Source organism: Trachinotus anak, unplaced genomic scaffold (assembly GCF_046630095.1).
Source record: "Trachinotus anak isolate AG129_WGS33_773 ecotype Australia unplaced genomic scaffold, CSIRO_AGI_Tana_v1 ptg000025l, whole genome shotgun sequence".
NCBI lineage: Eukaryota > Metazoa > Chordata > Actinopteri > Carangiformes > Carangidae > Trachinotus > Trachinotus anak.
The window spans coordinates 15,925,793-15,940,354 of NW_027273876.1; the positions used below are offsets into that span (position 1 = coordinate 15,925,793).

The 14,562-nt window shown below is 39.5% G+C and overlaps 2 protein-coding genes across 2 annotated transcripts; both read left to right on the forward strand.

Moving 5' to 3' along the window:
* Nucleotides 1-2,864, forward strand: LOC139609028 (SUN domain-containing protein 3-like). The gene is made up of 9 exons (XM_071463245.1): nt 1-199; nt 739-829; nt 944-1,065; nt 1,184-1,243; nt 1,405-1,527; nt 1,641-1,762; nt 1,914-2,087; nt 2,192-2,281; nt 2,609-2,864. Exons 2-9 carry the CDS (start codon nt 741-743, stop codon nt 2,720-2,722), a joined length of 894 nt encoding a protein of 297 aa, XP_071319346.1. The 5' UTR covers nt 1-199; nt 739-740; the 3' UTR covers nt 2,723-2,864.
* A 1,560-nt stretch (nt 2,865-4,424) lies between these two features.
* Nucleotides 4,425-14,431, forward strand: get4 (guided entry of tail-anchored proteins factor 4). Its single transcript, XM_071463244.1, has 9 exons — nt 4,425-4,823; nt 5,871-5,949; nt 6,373-6,454; nt 7,456-7,605; nt 7,769-7,907; nt 8,661-8,801; nt 8,976-9,051; nt 10,275-10,347; nt 11,669-14,431. The coding sequence occupies exons 1-9, from the start codon at nt 4,684-4,686 to the stop codon at nt 11,758-11,760; spliced, it is 972 nt and encodes a 323-aa protein (XP_071319345.1). The 5' UTR covers nt 4,425-4,683; the 3' UTR covers nt 11,761-14,431.
* Nucleotides 14,432-14,562: the final 131 nt, after the last annotated feature.

Here is a 14,562-nt window from a genome sequence, read left to right on the forward strand (position 1 = left end):
TAGACTGAAGGAACTTTCCATAGACTCATTGTGACGCTGATAGAATCATATGTCACAACTGAACAACCAGACCTCACAGCAGCAGATTTCAGCCTGGACGTCAGTTGTGTTTAGACATACGTCGCCTTCATTTTTTAAATATCTCTTGACCTTGAGGATTTCCACTCACTCTTGGTTTCTCCCGGCATAAAACTAAGAAGTAAGTTACCAGCAGAGCTGCAGATCTGACACTTGATAAATAAACTTGTTGCAAATTTAATGTCTGGTTGAGGAGTAAAAACTTTTTTCGCTTTCAGCCAAGGTTTGATCTCAACTCCCTCTCTGTACATTTTGTATGTATACCAATACCTAGCAAGTACAGAGCATTAGATAATGTGTGAAAATAACTGCAGCAGATAACAGCAGTACTAGTAAACTGCCATATCAATATTTGTTGTTTTTTTTCTTCATTTATTTCAATTACATACTAATATATAGTGTATTGTACATTTACTTTGTAGCTGTATACTGTCTTTGTGCTGTATTTATATATGTAAGTTTCAGAAATTTTAAGTGAGGGCTGATTAAAAGCGAAAGGGAAGAGAAATGCATATATGCTGACAATAGCTGCCTTTAATAATATTTTTCTGTTGCACATAATTACAATACACAGAACAACACTCATCTATAGTAAAACATGTATAACTGTGTCAATGCGTTGCTGATGATTTGGGCCTCTGTCTTTCTACCGTCGTCTAGTCATGGTGCGAAGAAGTCATCGCCTGTTAGACACAGGGTATTATACAGACGATGGAACTCCAAGTATCTCCTACAGGGAGATATTATACAGGTTGTAGCGTTTGTGTGCACGTTTCTGTGTTCTGCATGTAAATATGCTGTGTGTGTATCACAGTCTGAGTCTTCACACACAGCAGTCTTTTCTAACTTCCACTGTGTCTTTTAGGATCTTCAGGAGTAGAGCCCGTCGTCGTGGTTACCACAATGCAAACACCACTGAGATATGGACACCTAACACCGGGGCCCATGTGACATCTATTACTGAGATACAGACCAGAAGAAACACCAGTAAGGACTGTCTCTCACCTGTAACCAAGGCAGTTTATGTGAGAAAGACCAGTTCCAGTTGTATTTTTATTTTGTTACTAAGCTCTGAACCCTGTTTGTCTCTCTGCGGTCGCAACAGTGTGCAGCTTTTCTGTAAAGAATATCGTCTGTTTTCTCCTCAGTCTCCTTTTGGCTTTTGGTGAGTGCTTCAACATTTCCTGTCAATAAATCATTTCTATTGGCTACATGAGTAAAACCTGGAACAGCTGGTTTTATTTTAGCTCCTGGTCCAGGTTTTTGAGAGGTTAAGCGTTCATAAAAAATCAAACTTCTAACCCTTTCTCTTTTTGTGTGCATCAGAAATAACGCACATCCATTTTCAACTAGAAGAAGCCCTGCGGGAAGTACAATCCCTTAGACAGCAGATGGACAAGTTTGTTACTCTGGCAGACACAATACCTAACTTTGCCTTAGAATCGCAAGGTAAGAAATCTCCACCATCTTCATCTGTGTCATTATGATTCATACATGTGGTCTATATTGGAACTTGTTTGGTTCATTTCTAACTGTGTATGTTGTTTTGATTGTGTATGCAGGTGCCAGAGTTTTGCACGATTTATCTACGGACACATATTGGCCCCACAAACACATAGGACAGGTGTGGCATAGAATACTGTACTGGGACTTTTCGACCAAAAGACAACGACAAGTGATTCAGGTAGGAATTACACAGCCTTATTCATAAAATGCTACATTAACAGTCATTTAAAGTGGATGGTAATTACTCTTGTGCAACTTCTGGTGTTTCATATGAAATAATTAAAATTAATGAGGTGTTGACACTAAAATATTTGATTTCCTCCTCTCAGGGACATTCGTCACTACGTCCTGGACAATGCTGGTGCTTTTCTGGGGACAATGGACATTTACTCATCTCACTGTCCCACCCGATCTCCGTCACTCACGTGACACTTGGCCACATAACAAAAAGCCAGTCGCCTCATGGCTACATTGCAAGCGCACCAAGGGAGTTTTCCATCTACGTAAGTTACACATTTTCTGTTGTTATCCCGAAGATGTCCTTGTCTTAGTTTTCCCACAGTGCACAAAGACCTGTTCAACTGATCTCTGACTCTTTATCTTTCAGGGAATGAGGACCGTGGATGAGGAAGGGTCCTATTTGGGAAGACTGGCTTATGATATAGATGGCGCAGCATTTCAGACCTTCAAACTGCCTGTAAATATGACATGTGTGATACAGTACAGTTCCCATGCACGTATATATTTCTTTAATTGGTCACATTCAAACACATCGTGACAAGAATCACTGCAAAATGTATGTATGAGACAAAAACTAGAGAATGACTTTAACTATGCTCTACTGAGAATATTTTAATGATGGTTAACCGCTTTAGCTGAACTAACTGTATTGTGTAGAGCTGATATTAGTAGAAGATGTAAAACATGTAAATACCCTGTGGTTCACACATATGCTAGTTGTACCTGACTGTCTTTATTAATGTTCTCCTGCCTGTCTAATGTTCTCCCTCCTGGTTCCTTCCAGAATCCAGACAATGGTGTCTTCAGGTATGTGAAGCTACAGATTGAGAACAACTGGGGAAACACTGACAACACCTGCCTGTACAGCTTCAGGGTTCATGGTAACCTCTCTGCCTAACTGCACCCTAAAACCAACACTGGTGTTTTTGGTTTCAATTAACAATAAAAACTGATTTGTAATCTCAATAAATGCATTGATCAGTTTGTCAAACTTTCCAAAGCACAAACTGGTCAACGTATCATTACAGGACTTCTTGGTTCAGAACACAATGGTTATATCAAAAGCCTCCCTATTGGCTTTTCCCTGCAATATTAATATTAATGAAGCAATAATTATCTACTGTCCTGATTCTGAGGTTGTTCTACAGTAAAGTCAACACATACTTTCCCTTTTTTAATTTACTTCCATGTTACAAAGGTGTTTTCTTGGCCAAAATAACATACAATGAAAATTGGAGATCAACATCATTACAGGGTATCACACTTGAGGTTCAGCACCACAGCCTGTGCTCCTAGACAACAAACGTTATTTTCATTTGACAGTTGAATGTTTAAATCATTGTAAAAGGTGAGATTAAGAAAAGGTTAAAAAAAAATTGCAGAATCCAGAATGATAGTCCATGTGAGTTTGGTGTAAAATCACAGGAAACAGTGGTCTTTACTTACTACAGTGTGTTTGTCTGTTTTTTGCTCTGGAGCAGTTTGACCTCTCATTTTTCTCCATGTATGCAAATTGCAGTGCAAATATAAATATGCAAAGGAACAAATACTTTTGTGCATCTTGAAATTGATTTAAAAATTCATGAAGTTGAGAAAATCTTTATGTAAAAAGGATGAATGCTTTTCCATAGTGAATATGCAATTTAGAAAAGGGGGAATGTCTTTTTGTCACCCAATAAAGTCAGACAATAAGTTCCTCTCTACCAATCCAATTTACATATATTAATAAATCAAACATGTCAGATGTTTTTTTGTCAATATTTAATGGTGGGTGGGTAACATTATTTCTCTAAATTGTCACAGTGACATGTTCACAAGATACCCCACATAATGTACAGCAGCCTTTGAGCTTATTTCCTACTCCACTACAAATCCATGATTCATTTACATATTACAATAAATGTACTCTTGCTTCACCGATGTTCAAAAGCCTAAAGATGAACTCCTTGTCAGGACTCAGTGTGCAGCTGTAATTAGCTCCACTACTCAGACACTTTGTGTTTAAATGCCAAGTGTTAATCCTCATTGAATAGCAATACAAACTGGGAACAAGGAACTTGAAGGACATGGGCATTTACCAGGAAGGCAGGTCCAGTTCAGTCATGCTTTAGCTGAATTGTGGGAAATGTAAGATGCAGTATTTTTTAAAGATTCACCAATAGTCTAGATATCTGTTGCATAGATTTTGACCATTCTTGTTTTAAATCGGTCTCTCTCTTGAGTGCCCTAGTTTTATGGCAGTGTTATATTCAATTAAAAATAATGAAAGTGTTGACAGAACAAAATTGTATGACCGATCCCATAACAATGTTTCTGAACGCTTAAGTATACAACTGCAAATCACCTTTTTCAAATGAGAGGAAAGTTCTGCATTTCCTCAATAAAAAGGTTCACGTACACGTACGTGCAAGTCCATCTAAAATATTATACAATTTGAACTGTGCAACAGACTGAAAATTGATAACAGAAATGAGTTTGTTTTCTGTTGATACACTAAATAAACTGTGAATGCACTACAGTGTAGTGTGCAGTGAATAACAGGGGGAAAATCTAAGGAACTGGCTGGGGGGCAATAGTGGAGACCGCTCAAACCACATGATCGTGGCTGCTATCTGTCACGAAACACAGAGTAGTTTTATCTCCCCTTATCTTCCCCCGACTCTTACCTTACCCCGACCATACTGCAGTCGGGGTGTTTTGCTAGTCAGAGGGTTTTGTGAATACTCCCTCATTCCCACAATCTCCGTACTACTCCTCACCGGCTACGGCAAGCGACGAGGGTCTGTCCTGTTTAAGGCTTTCCGGTTTCCTAGTGTCAACACTTGGACAGAGACAGAGCGCTGCTGCGGAGCAACGACGATGTCGGAGCAGGACTCTCTGAGGTGCTCCAGTGCCAGAAACCGTGGAGGCGTCCAGAGGGTCGAAGGAAAACTGCGAGCTAGTGTAGAAAAGGGGGATTACTATGAAGCACATCAAATGTACAGGACTTTATTTTTTAGGTAAGACAACGTTTTGTGTTCGTGGGTGCAGTTGTTAATAGTCATTTGGCTTTGGGGCCTGCCTGTTCCAGATCATTCTGCTGTCAACCTTGCTGCCATACCTGCCCATTTCTGATTGGTTGAATTGCACCACGGACCCACCCACTCATGTTGTTCTGTCTGTTTGTTTGGACAGCTGTGCTGTCGATCTACGACCTACGGCTAGTTAGCCAGCTACGTGTTAGCCACATAGCCAACAGCTAATGATAGCCGAAGCAGATATAACTGGGCTGTTAAGGCAAGACAACCAAGACAGTTTGTGTGGTATTGGTAAAAATGTTTCACGTTGTGAATTACCGAATATTTGGATAATCGTTTTGCTAACCGCTGTCGTCTATTCAACATGTTTGTTGAAGCTGTCCAGCTGTGTTAGCATTTAGCCAGATAGCCACACTGCACCGCCGCAGTTTGGGCTGTGGTGGCTGGACATGTTTTTGCTTAGTATATTTGTTTTGTCGTGACACATATCTGGCAATGCTTACATGACCACTAGTCAAATTTGGAGACTCTGGGATAAGTTAAAACTGGTCTGTATTCCAGTGTTTCTCTCTCACTAAGGAACATTCACACACTCAATGGTGTGCATCTGCTCCAAGAGACCTGGACGCTGTTGGGGTACTGAACAGATTAGTTGTGCTGCCAAACTGGTTGGCTAACTGACTCCAGCACAGTTTATTAAACAAGGTGATTTGTCCTAATCCAATGAAATTAAAGTCAAACCTTCTCCATACCATAGAGCGATCACTGACTTGCTCCTTCTCATGACTAAAAGTTATATTTGTAGCATTTCTCCTGTCACACATTCAAAATATCTCAGCGTGACTGTGGGCTTCAAGTAAGTTAACATTCTCATTGCAGTATGAACACTGATACCTTGCTGTGTATCTCAAGCAAAACCAGCGCGCTTGTATCTAATAGTCTTGAAAGATGCAAATAAAGCTTGCAGCTCTCTCCATAAGCCAATAGTATAAGTTGATATGTAATACTGACACTTCTGTCTTCCATCAGGTACATGTCACAAGCTAAACATGCTGAGGCCAGGGAACTGATGTACAATGGCGCTCTTCTCTTCTTCAGCTATAACCAGGTATATGCAACACTAGATTTCTGCTCCAATTCAAATGATTTCAAAACTCTAATATCATGTCAGAAAGCTACCTTGTATTAACCCTGTAACCTTGTATTTGTTATTCCATTTTGTATAGCTTTAATATCAGAGTAGTGTCTAGTGTTGTCTTTGATAAGTGAAAATGAGCATGTAAGAACAGAATCTTAAATTTTGGGATTAATCTTTATACAACAGTGCATTAGCAGGTTTTCAGCCTTCATCTAGTTGCTGACAGAAATAAGTATTTTTTGTTTGGGATTTGGGTTTGCAACCTAAGAGTGGGCACAATTCAGTATCATTCTGTCAATTGGTGGTGAATCCATAATAGATAGGCCGTGTCAACTAGTCCTAAAAATGTTATTATATTAAAAAATATATAATTTGTTGTCTTTTCACTTGTAGCAAAACAGTGCAGCAGATCTGTCCATGCTGGTGCTGGAAGTGTTGGAGAAATCTGAGACAAAAGTTGAAGATGAAATATTAGGTGAGTAGCAACCTTGGGCCTTTAAAATGCACCAAATCATCTACAGGACAACCTATACTGAAGTGTGAATTTTGTAATAGTGTGATTAGGTGCAAGATATCTATATGATATTCTTTTATATTTGTTGTCCTTTTGATAGTGCGAAGGAGAAAGTTGCGGTAACATGAGCTGTGTTGGGAAATTCGGCCTTGTATTGGCACCATTGTTGAAAATACATATGAATACCTTTCACAGCAAGATTTACACAGTTTCAAAACACAAATAAGGAGCACTTAAAATATCAACTTTCTTTTTTTTTTTCTTACACCTTTTACTTATTTTTTCACATTATTTTATGGAACAAGACATCGCCTGACAAAATGTCAACTTTTAAAGTTGATAAAATTGCCACCGAAAGATAGTTTAGAACACTGAGCAAAGTACAAACCAGTAAAAAACAACTTTTGTTGAAGTAAAAATGTTTTAGAAGAAAATTGTAATTATCCAATCAAGGTGTAGAAACATCTCAAACATGACCAAAAGAAATAGGAGGCACCTGAGCTTAATGTCAAGTGTCATAACAAAGGGTCTGAATACTTACGCCAGTGTCATATTTCAGTTTTTCCTTTTGTAATGAAATTTTGAAAATTTCCAAAATACTGTTTTCCCTTTGTCATTATAGGATATTGATTGTTGATTGATGAGGGAAATAGTTTGCTTTGATTTTGGCATAAGGCTGCAACATAACAAAATGTGAGAAATGTGAATGTGTCTGAACACTTTCTGAGTGCACTGTATATAGCCAATACAATTTCACTGTTGATTGGCCTCGAGCCTTTAATGCTCTGCTGGATCTATTTGTGACATCTCATTTCTACATAATCTGTGATAAATACTGCTGCTTTAGATGATCATGACATTCAGAGAAGTCTGCCTTCCTGGAGGACAACACTACAGGACTGTTCAAAATAGACAGGACCTTCTCTGAAGTTGTGGGGGTTCTTTGTCTGTTTGTTGAGCAGAAAACCTGGCTAAACTGTTCAGCCTGATGGACCAGAACTCTCCAGAGAGAGTAGCATTTGTTTCCAGAGCCTTGAAATGGTCCACAGGAGGGTCCGGCAAGTTGGGTCACCCAAAGCTACACCAGCTGCTGGCTGTCACCTTGTGGAAAGGTAATCAGTTAATCATTTAGTTTCTAAAGTGTAGAGGATAATGGCCACCATCCTCTTTCTCAGCATCTGGCTGGTGTGTGTCGCTCTTAATGCTGTACCAGCTGCCCTGTCCTGAGTGCAAGTTCATACCGTAAAGTTAAAATATTGAAATTTGTTTGTTCAGAGCAAAACTACAGTGAGTCTCGTTACCACTTCCTACATTCGTCTGATGGGGAGGGCTGCGCACAGATGCTGGTGGAGTATTCAGCGTCACGAGGCTTCCGCAGTGAGGTCGACATGTTTGTGGCGCAGGCCGTCCTACAGTAAGTGTCACTCCTGCACTCTTAAAGCACAAATACTATATTTTTTTAATATTGTCACACTGTAAAAAATGAAAATGAATGTCTCAAATGACAAACCTCCGACCTGTAAACAAAGTCCAGCAGATGCCTGTAATGTACAGCAAATGTCAGAGGAGAGGCGTGTTCCAGAGGAGGGGCGCCCCTCACTATTTTCAAGAATCTCTTGAAAAACTCATATCTTCCGAGAGCACCTTCTTTCCTAAAAACCTGAACATGTCTAACTAGCACTTATTGATGCACTTCCATATACAATCTCCCAGCACTTACTAAATAGAGATAGTACCTAACACTTACATGAAGGCTTCCCACGGCACTGTAGCTTTACTTTGTGCTTCAATTGTAAGTCGCTTTGGATAAAATCATCTGCCAAATGAGTGAATGTAAATGTAAATGTAATCCAAACTCCTTATTAGATTGAAAGTGTATATTTTAAATTCCGAGCCTGTGTGTGCGGGGGAGAAAGTTGCACTGATGGATCATTTTTCAGCATGCCAGCCTGCAGTCATATCCATTTCCTGTTTGTCAGCAGTTTGATTAAAGTGTCTTTGAAAATCTCTCTCTGGTGTACCGTCCCCCTCTCTTCTTCCTGTCATCCTTTGTGTGTGTGTCACATTTTCTGTCATTTTTTTCTTTCCAATCATCTCCTTTTGTTGTTATTGTCTGTACCTTTTTCTATTTCTGTACTTTCCTTCTCTCAACCTCCAACCCCTTCAGGTTCCTCTGCTTAAAGAACAAAAATAGCGCCTCTGTGGTGTTCAGCACATACACAGAGAAACACCCGTCCATAGAGAAGGGCCCTCCCTTCGTCCAGCCTCTACTAAACTTTATCTGGTTTCTGCTGCTGGCAGTGGATGGGTAAGGAAAATGTTTTATTTAATGTTCAAAACTTTAGAAAAAAAACCACAACTGCCTCTTAGTATTGTAAAGCTAAGCGAATCAGTAAAAATTGATAAATGATTTGTGTTTGATAAATAGATTTAAGATAATAATGTCCAGTATTTAAAACTTCTCTTCACTTTGTTTCTTCAGGGGTAAATTAACAGTTTTCACAGTGTTATGTGAACAATATCAACCTTCCCTGAAGAGGGACCCCATGTATAATGAGGTGAGTGTTTTACTAAGTCATTTCTTTACCATTTCACCTATTAATCATCTATTAAATGAGCAAGAGTAATGTGACTGCAACTAGACTACACCATATGTAGAGTGTGTATTATGCTTGACTGTAACCTTATTTGGGTGCAGGTAATGAAGAACGTGACAGTAGGTGGGTTTCCATCCAAATGTAGTGCAAATTTTTATCAAATTTTGAGAAATTCTGCAAAAGAAAATGCAAATTAATGTACATTTCCATCCATGCGTGAATATTTCAATAAGGAGCGATCAAATGGAAGTGAATAACAAAGGACTCCATCAATGTGAAGCGTCTTCATTAAATGCAGGCCCATATGTAGATAGGAGGTAGGATCAGATCCCCTGGAGTGTAGATACTGGTGGTGTAGTAAAGTGAGTGGGTGGTTGATGAAGACCTTTGGACAAGTGTTCCTGGACACCATGGAGATTGTGGTGGTGATGGGGAGGAGGAGGGCTGTGCAATAGTAAGCCTGAAAGATAGGCAGAATTGCAATGACATTTAAAGAACAGCATCCAGTGATTGATTGGCTTGGGAAACGCATGCAGAAAGGTCATTGGTCAGATACAGTGATGTTGGCATTGTTAAAGGGGGGTGTTCACAAAGCTTCATTAGAAGAAGATAAACAACTCTTCTGACCGCTGCCATTAAAACCACTGCAGAGGAAGAGGCTGCAACAAGATGATGCAATTAAAAGAACGCCAGTCAAACGTCAAATGGAGAAAAACAATGTAGAAAACATAATGGAAATATGACGTTTATGTTTTTTTCATGTATTCATTTAAGGAGCATTACTCTGATGTTTTTGTCTGTCACTATTTTCGCTCTCTTCAGTTGAGCAGAAGCTTCACTGAAAGGTTGAGTCACATGCTTGAAATACCTCATGATTTATTCTTGAATTCTGTTTCCATTGCACTTTGTTGCATTTTGCTTTTGTTGATGCACATACTTTTCCATCTCAGCCAAGCGGAAAAACCTTGTTGCGAAATTTCGAAATTTTTTCAAAGTTCTCTTGTTTTTTTTGTTATAAGCAAATCAGGTGCATGGAAACCCACCTAGTGTCTTGTTTGGAATATTGTTTAATTCATAGTATAATGAAATATTTCCATGTAATCATAGTCCATATATTTGACTGTAATTTTGTAACCATTTCTCTCTGTGCTCTTCTTCCTCTGGACATCCTCCTGGCTCTTCAGTATCTTGACAGAATAGGACAGCTTTTCTTTGGCGTTCCACCCAAACAGTCCCCATCGTATGGTGGCCTGCTAGGTGAGTGGAGCAAGGCTTTGCTCATTTGAGCAGATGTTACAGATTATTTGCACATAAATCACTGATTGCTGTCTTTGTGCTGCTGGGTTTTGAGTCCTTTTCAAACTGTCAGGTTTTACACATTAGGTGTGCTGCATGGGAGTTTTATCGAATACATGAGCTTGAAAGTTTTATGTGTGTGATGATGATGTATTATAGACCTTTAAAGGAATAGTTTGACATTTTGGGAAATATGCTCGTTGGCAGTTAGAGGGATGATTGACACCACTTTCATGTCTGTGCAGTGCAGTGATTTCCTGTATCTTGTTGTCTGGAAGGCGACCAGTGAGCAGTGACTTTGTATTGTAGTGAACGTTACACCATGTCTATCCAGAAGATGTTGCATGAGCAACACATGAGCAGAGTATCCGCAGAAACTCTGGTACTCCCTCTGTGTCTTAAACAGGAGGCGTTAGTGCTGGGCCAGGATGAATGACCAAGAATTTTTCGACTGGTGTTTTTGCAAGTTTGATACAAATCAAGTTTAAATTAGTACGTGCTGCTTCTAGGCAATAGAGGTGTGATCAGAATGTGATAGAATGATACAACATACATGTAAGCTGATAGAGTTTTGTGTATCTGCTTTAAAAATACACAGGTAGCTACATGTACAACACAGCTGTCATGTTTGTTAAGTGAAAACATCAAACAGCCTTATGTAGCCTGTTGCTTACTATCTTGGGAAGATAATGAAGGCTGTTGTTTTTCTTCCACTCCATACTATTATATCACATTAGTGTGCTCAGCCCTTGTGTGGGCTGAAAGGTGCCAGCGGTCAATACTCCATACATACATTTAGAGTTTCACACCCTGTATTTTCTGAGGGAATTCAAATATCTCAGCACTAGGAGGTGTTCAGGCACAGTGCTGAGTCATGGGTCACTTGCATTTTGGAAGCATTCAGACAGTGCACAATACACTGTAGCTATGTGTTTAAAACACTGTAACAATAAGCTTCTGGTTGCATTTACAGACATATAGAGGAGTAAAAAGCATGCAGCAAGCAGCATGACAGTAGACATGGCGTTAGAAGTGCTGATAGGCAGATTTTGTTGTCATTGGACAGAGGCAGGCTAGCTGTGTCCCCCGTTTCTGGTCTTTATGCTAAGCAGATCTAACCCAGCTGCACATTTTCTGCCAGACATGAGAGTGGTATCAGTCTTATCATGGAACTCCTTTCATGAGCTCATTTCCCAAGCACACACACACACAGTTAAACCATAGGACTTGAGTTGAACTAATGTTTATGTGAGAATGATGGTCACTGTGTTGCATCATGCAGGAAACCTGCTGAACAGCCTGATGGGGGCAGGTGAGGAGGATGACGGGGCTGAAGAAGCCCAGGAGGACAGCAGCCCCATAGAGCTGGACTGAGCCTGCAGCCCAGGACAAGGAGAACAAACGAACACAAAAAAAGAAGAAGACCACCCCGCCTCCCTTCGTCACCTCGGCAACAGGGATGGGGCGAGGCTCTGGTCAATGTTTTCAGAGACGTGCTGTTTCCAGAAACCCCATCCCACCTATCCAGTCCAAAATCTGAATAAGAATCAGGCCACCTAAACATCCCTGTCAGCACTGCCTGGACTGACTGCACCAATCTGCAAACTCTTCTTGTGTTGAATTATTATTAAGACTTTAATATTTTATTTTAATCATTATTTTGTTAGTTTGGGACTCTTGCTCTGTGGTTAGGGATTATAATTTTTAAAACAGATAACCAACTGTCCTCTCCCTGTGAAAACCTGCTCCGAAGATATGGGAGTCTCCCAGCAGAGAGGATAGGATCCCCAGTGAAACCCCTCTGCATAATATTCATTACAGCATTATGAGAGGATTTAGTCAACTCACTACAAACATCCAACTGTTGTTTTTTTTTTCCTCATCACACAGCCACACAGTTCGATCAGAGCAGTGGCTGCTTCAGTTGTTGGCATTTATCAATAACATGTTCCGTTAAGAGTCTCTTCTTTCAGTGGTAAATTAAGTTGTACGTGTAGCCAAGGTCACATTTCAGTTTCTCAGACATCAGAGATCTGTGTAAGTTATTATCAGAGGTCGTCTTGCACCTTGAATTTCAACCAAACAAACCTTTTCTGCTCAGCGTCTCCTCTATGGATCGTAGTGGTGGCTGTCATTTTTTTTATTCAAGTGAATTGCTACAAACATAGAGCTGTCTGTCTGTACAAATAGCTCCAGGGTCACTTTTTAACGTGCACTCGCTGAACCGCTGCTGAGCTTGTTTGCACCATCTCCAAGAGAAATTGTGTTGGAAGATCCAATATTGGCCTTGTTACAGTTGCCAGAAAGTATAAAAATTCTGGCAGTGAGGTGTTTGAAACACTTAGGGTCTATAAAGTGATCTGGAGATGAGAGGAGCAAAATGAGACACTGTGAAAACCTGTCTGTTGGAGTGAATCTTGCTTTGCATGTTATGAAATGCTAATATTTAAGCCTGCTGCTTACCTGACTATTTCTAGCTTTGTCTTTTGTCTCTTTTTCCGTTCTCCTTTTGTATTTCTGTGAAGCAGTTCCTCTTGGAGGTGGATCAGTCATTAGTTCAGCCTGTGCACGATACAGTAGCTGCTGTTTATCAGTGTTACCTTCCCTCAGAGAACACACTCACTCTGCTCGTTCCTCTCGACAGCTTGTTTTTCTTTGCTCACATAATTCAGTCTTCAGCTGCGTTTTGTCCTTGTAGTGACATTCAATCAGTCCAGGTCTTGTCAGTTTGCTGTTGTAGGGTTTTTTTTTCTTTTTAAACCCTAACTGTACTCCAGATAATCTAGAGGGGACAAACCCCTCCCCTGTCTAGTCAAAATTTATATTAAATACTAGGAAACTAGGAATGTCCACAGGTCTTCCAATGTAGAATAGTGTTTATTTACTTCTATGTAATGATCTGTGTGGGAATATGGAAGTCCCAAATGGCCAATATAAAATAAAGACATAATGAAATAAATAATCAAATGAATCGGTAAAGTAAAATATAAATATGACTGAAGAGATTGTAAAATAATTCAATACATAAATCAAAATACATTTTTCAGAAGTGTTATTTCAACATTTTTATTTTCATGAAAATGTATAAAATGAAATAAAGACCTCCAAGACAAAAGAAAAATAAGATTGCTGAAATACCATTTCACGATGATGTTTCAATAATGTATTGAATTTTATCACAGGTTATCAGTTCATTTCAATATTTCACTTTTATTTCAGACTTTTTAATTTATTTCTTTAATCTTGGCCATTTTGGTGTTCCATACAGGACTGGCTGGCTCAATGTCTTAGTGCTACAGAAGGACGGATAGAATAGTGTTGACTTGTCAGTGTACATGCTCTGCTGTGATTGCATCTATCTAATGTTGTTTAAGATACAACAAAGACACCAGTGGTGTGGCAGTCAAAGAGTTAACAGCAGCGGTCATCAGGGATAGAAAAAAACTCCTGTGCAACAAAAACCTGCAAACAGTTATTGAAATGACTTTAATCGGAGTGGTATTTAAATGTTCAAGTCATGAAAAGTCACAATTCAGGATCAGGACTCTCTCTGGTGACCAGCTCTTCCTGCAGGCCTCTTTGTTATACCACCATCGACCATGTCGACCATCCTAAGGGAAATTCACACAAAACTGACTCTTAGGTTCTTCAACAACTGCACACCTTCTCCAAAGTGATCAACCAACTGAACAACGTCACAAAACACGCTCTCCTACCCAGATCTTGAGTGTTTTTATGCAGTGTCAGCTGTCAAAGCTTCACTTTGTTTAACAGACGGAACAAAACTTTTGGAGATTTTTTTTTTCTTAACTTACCTGAAAGTCAGTTTTGCCAGGATCTCCTTTAATTATCTGGCAGTTAAAAGGGTGTGTGACCAAAGGCCTACTGTGTGTGTGTGTGTGTGTCTCGGTGAACATCGTCACAGCTTTTGTATTTGATATTTTTTTCCTTTGAGAACTTAAGGGGAGTGTTTGCCTTTTCAATGATTCACTAATTGAATAAATAAAATACAACAGAGAAGAGTTTGAGAATGTCTTCAGACAAATGCTGTCCTGTCTTTTTTTTTTTTTTATTGTATCATGTAGTGTATTAAAAAGCTGACACATGGGGCACTAGGGAGGAAAACCAAAACTGTGGAGACTGATGAAAAATTGAAATATTTGAATTAAGTTTTTT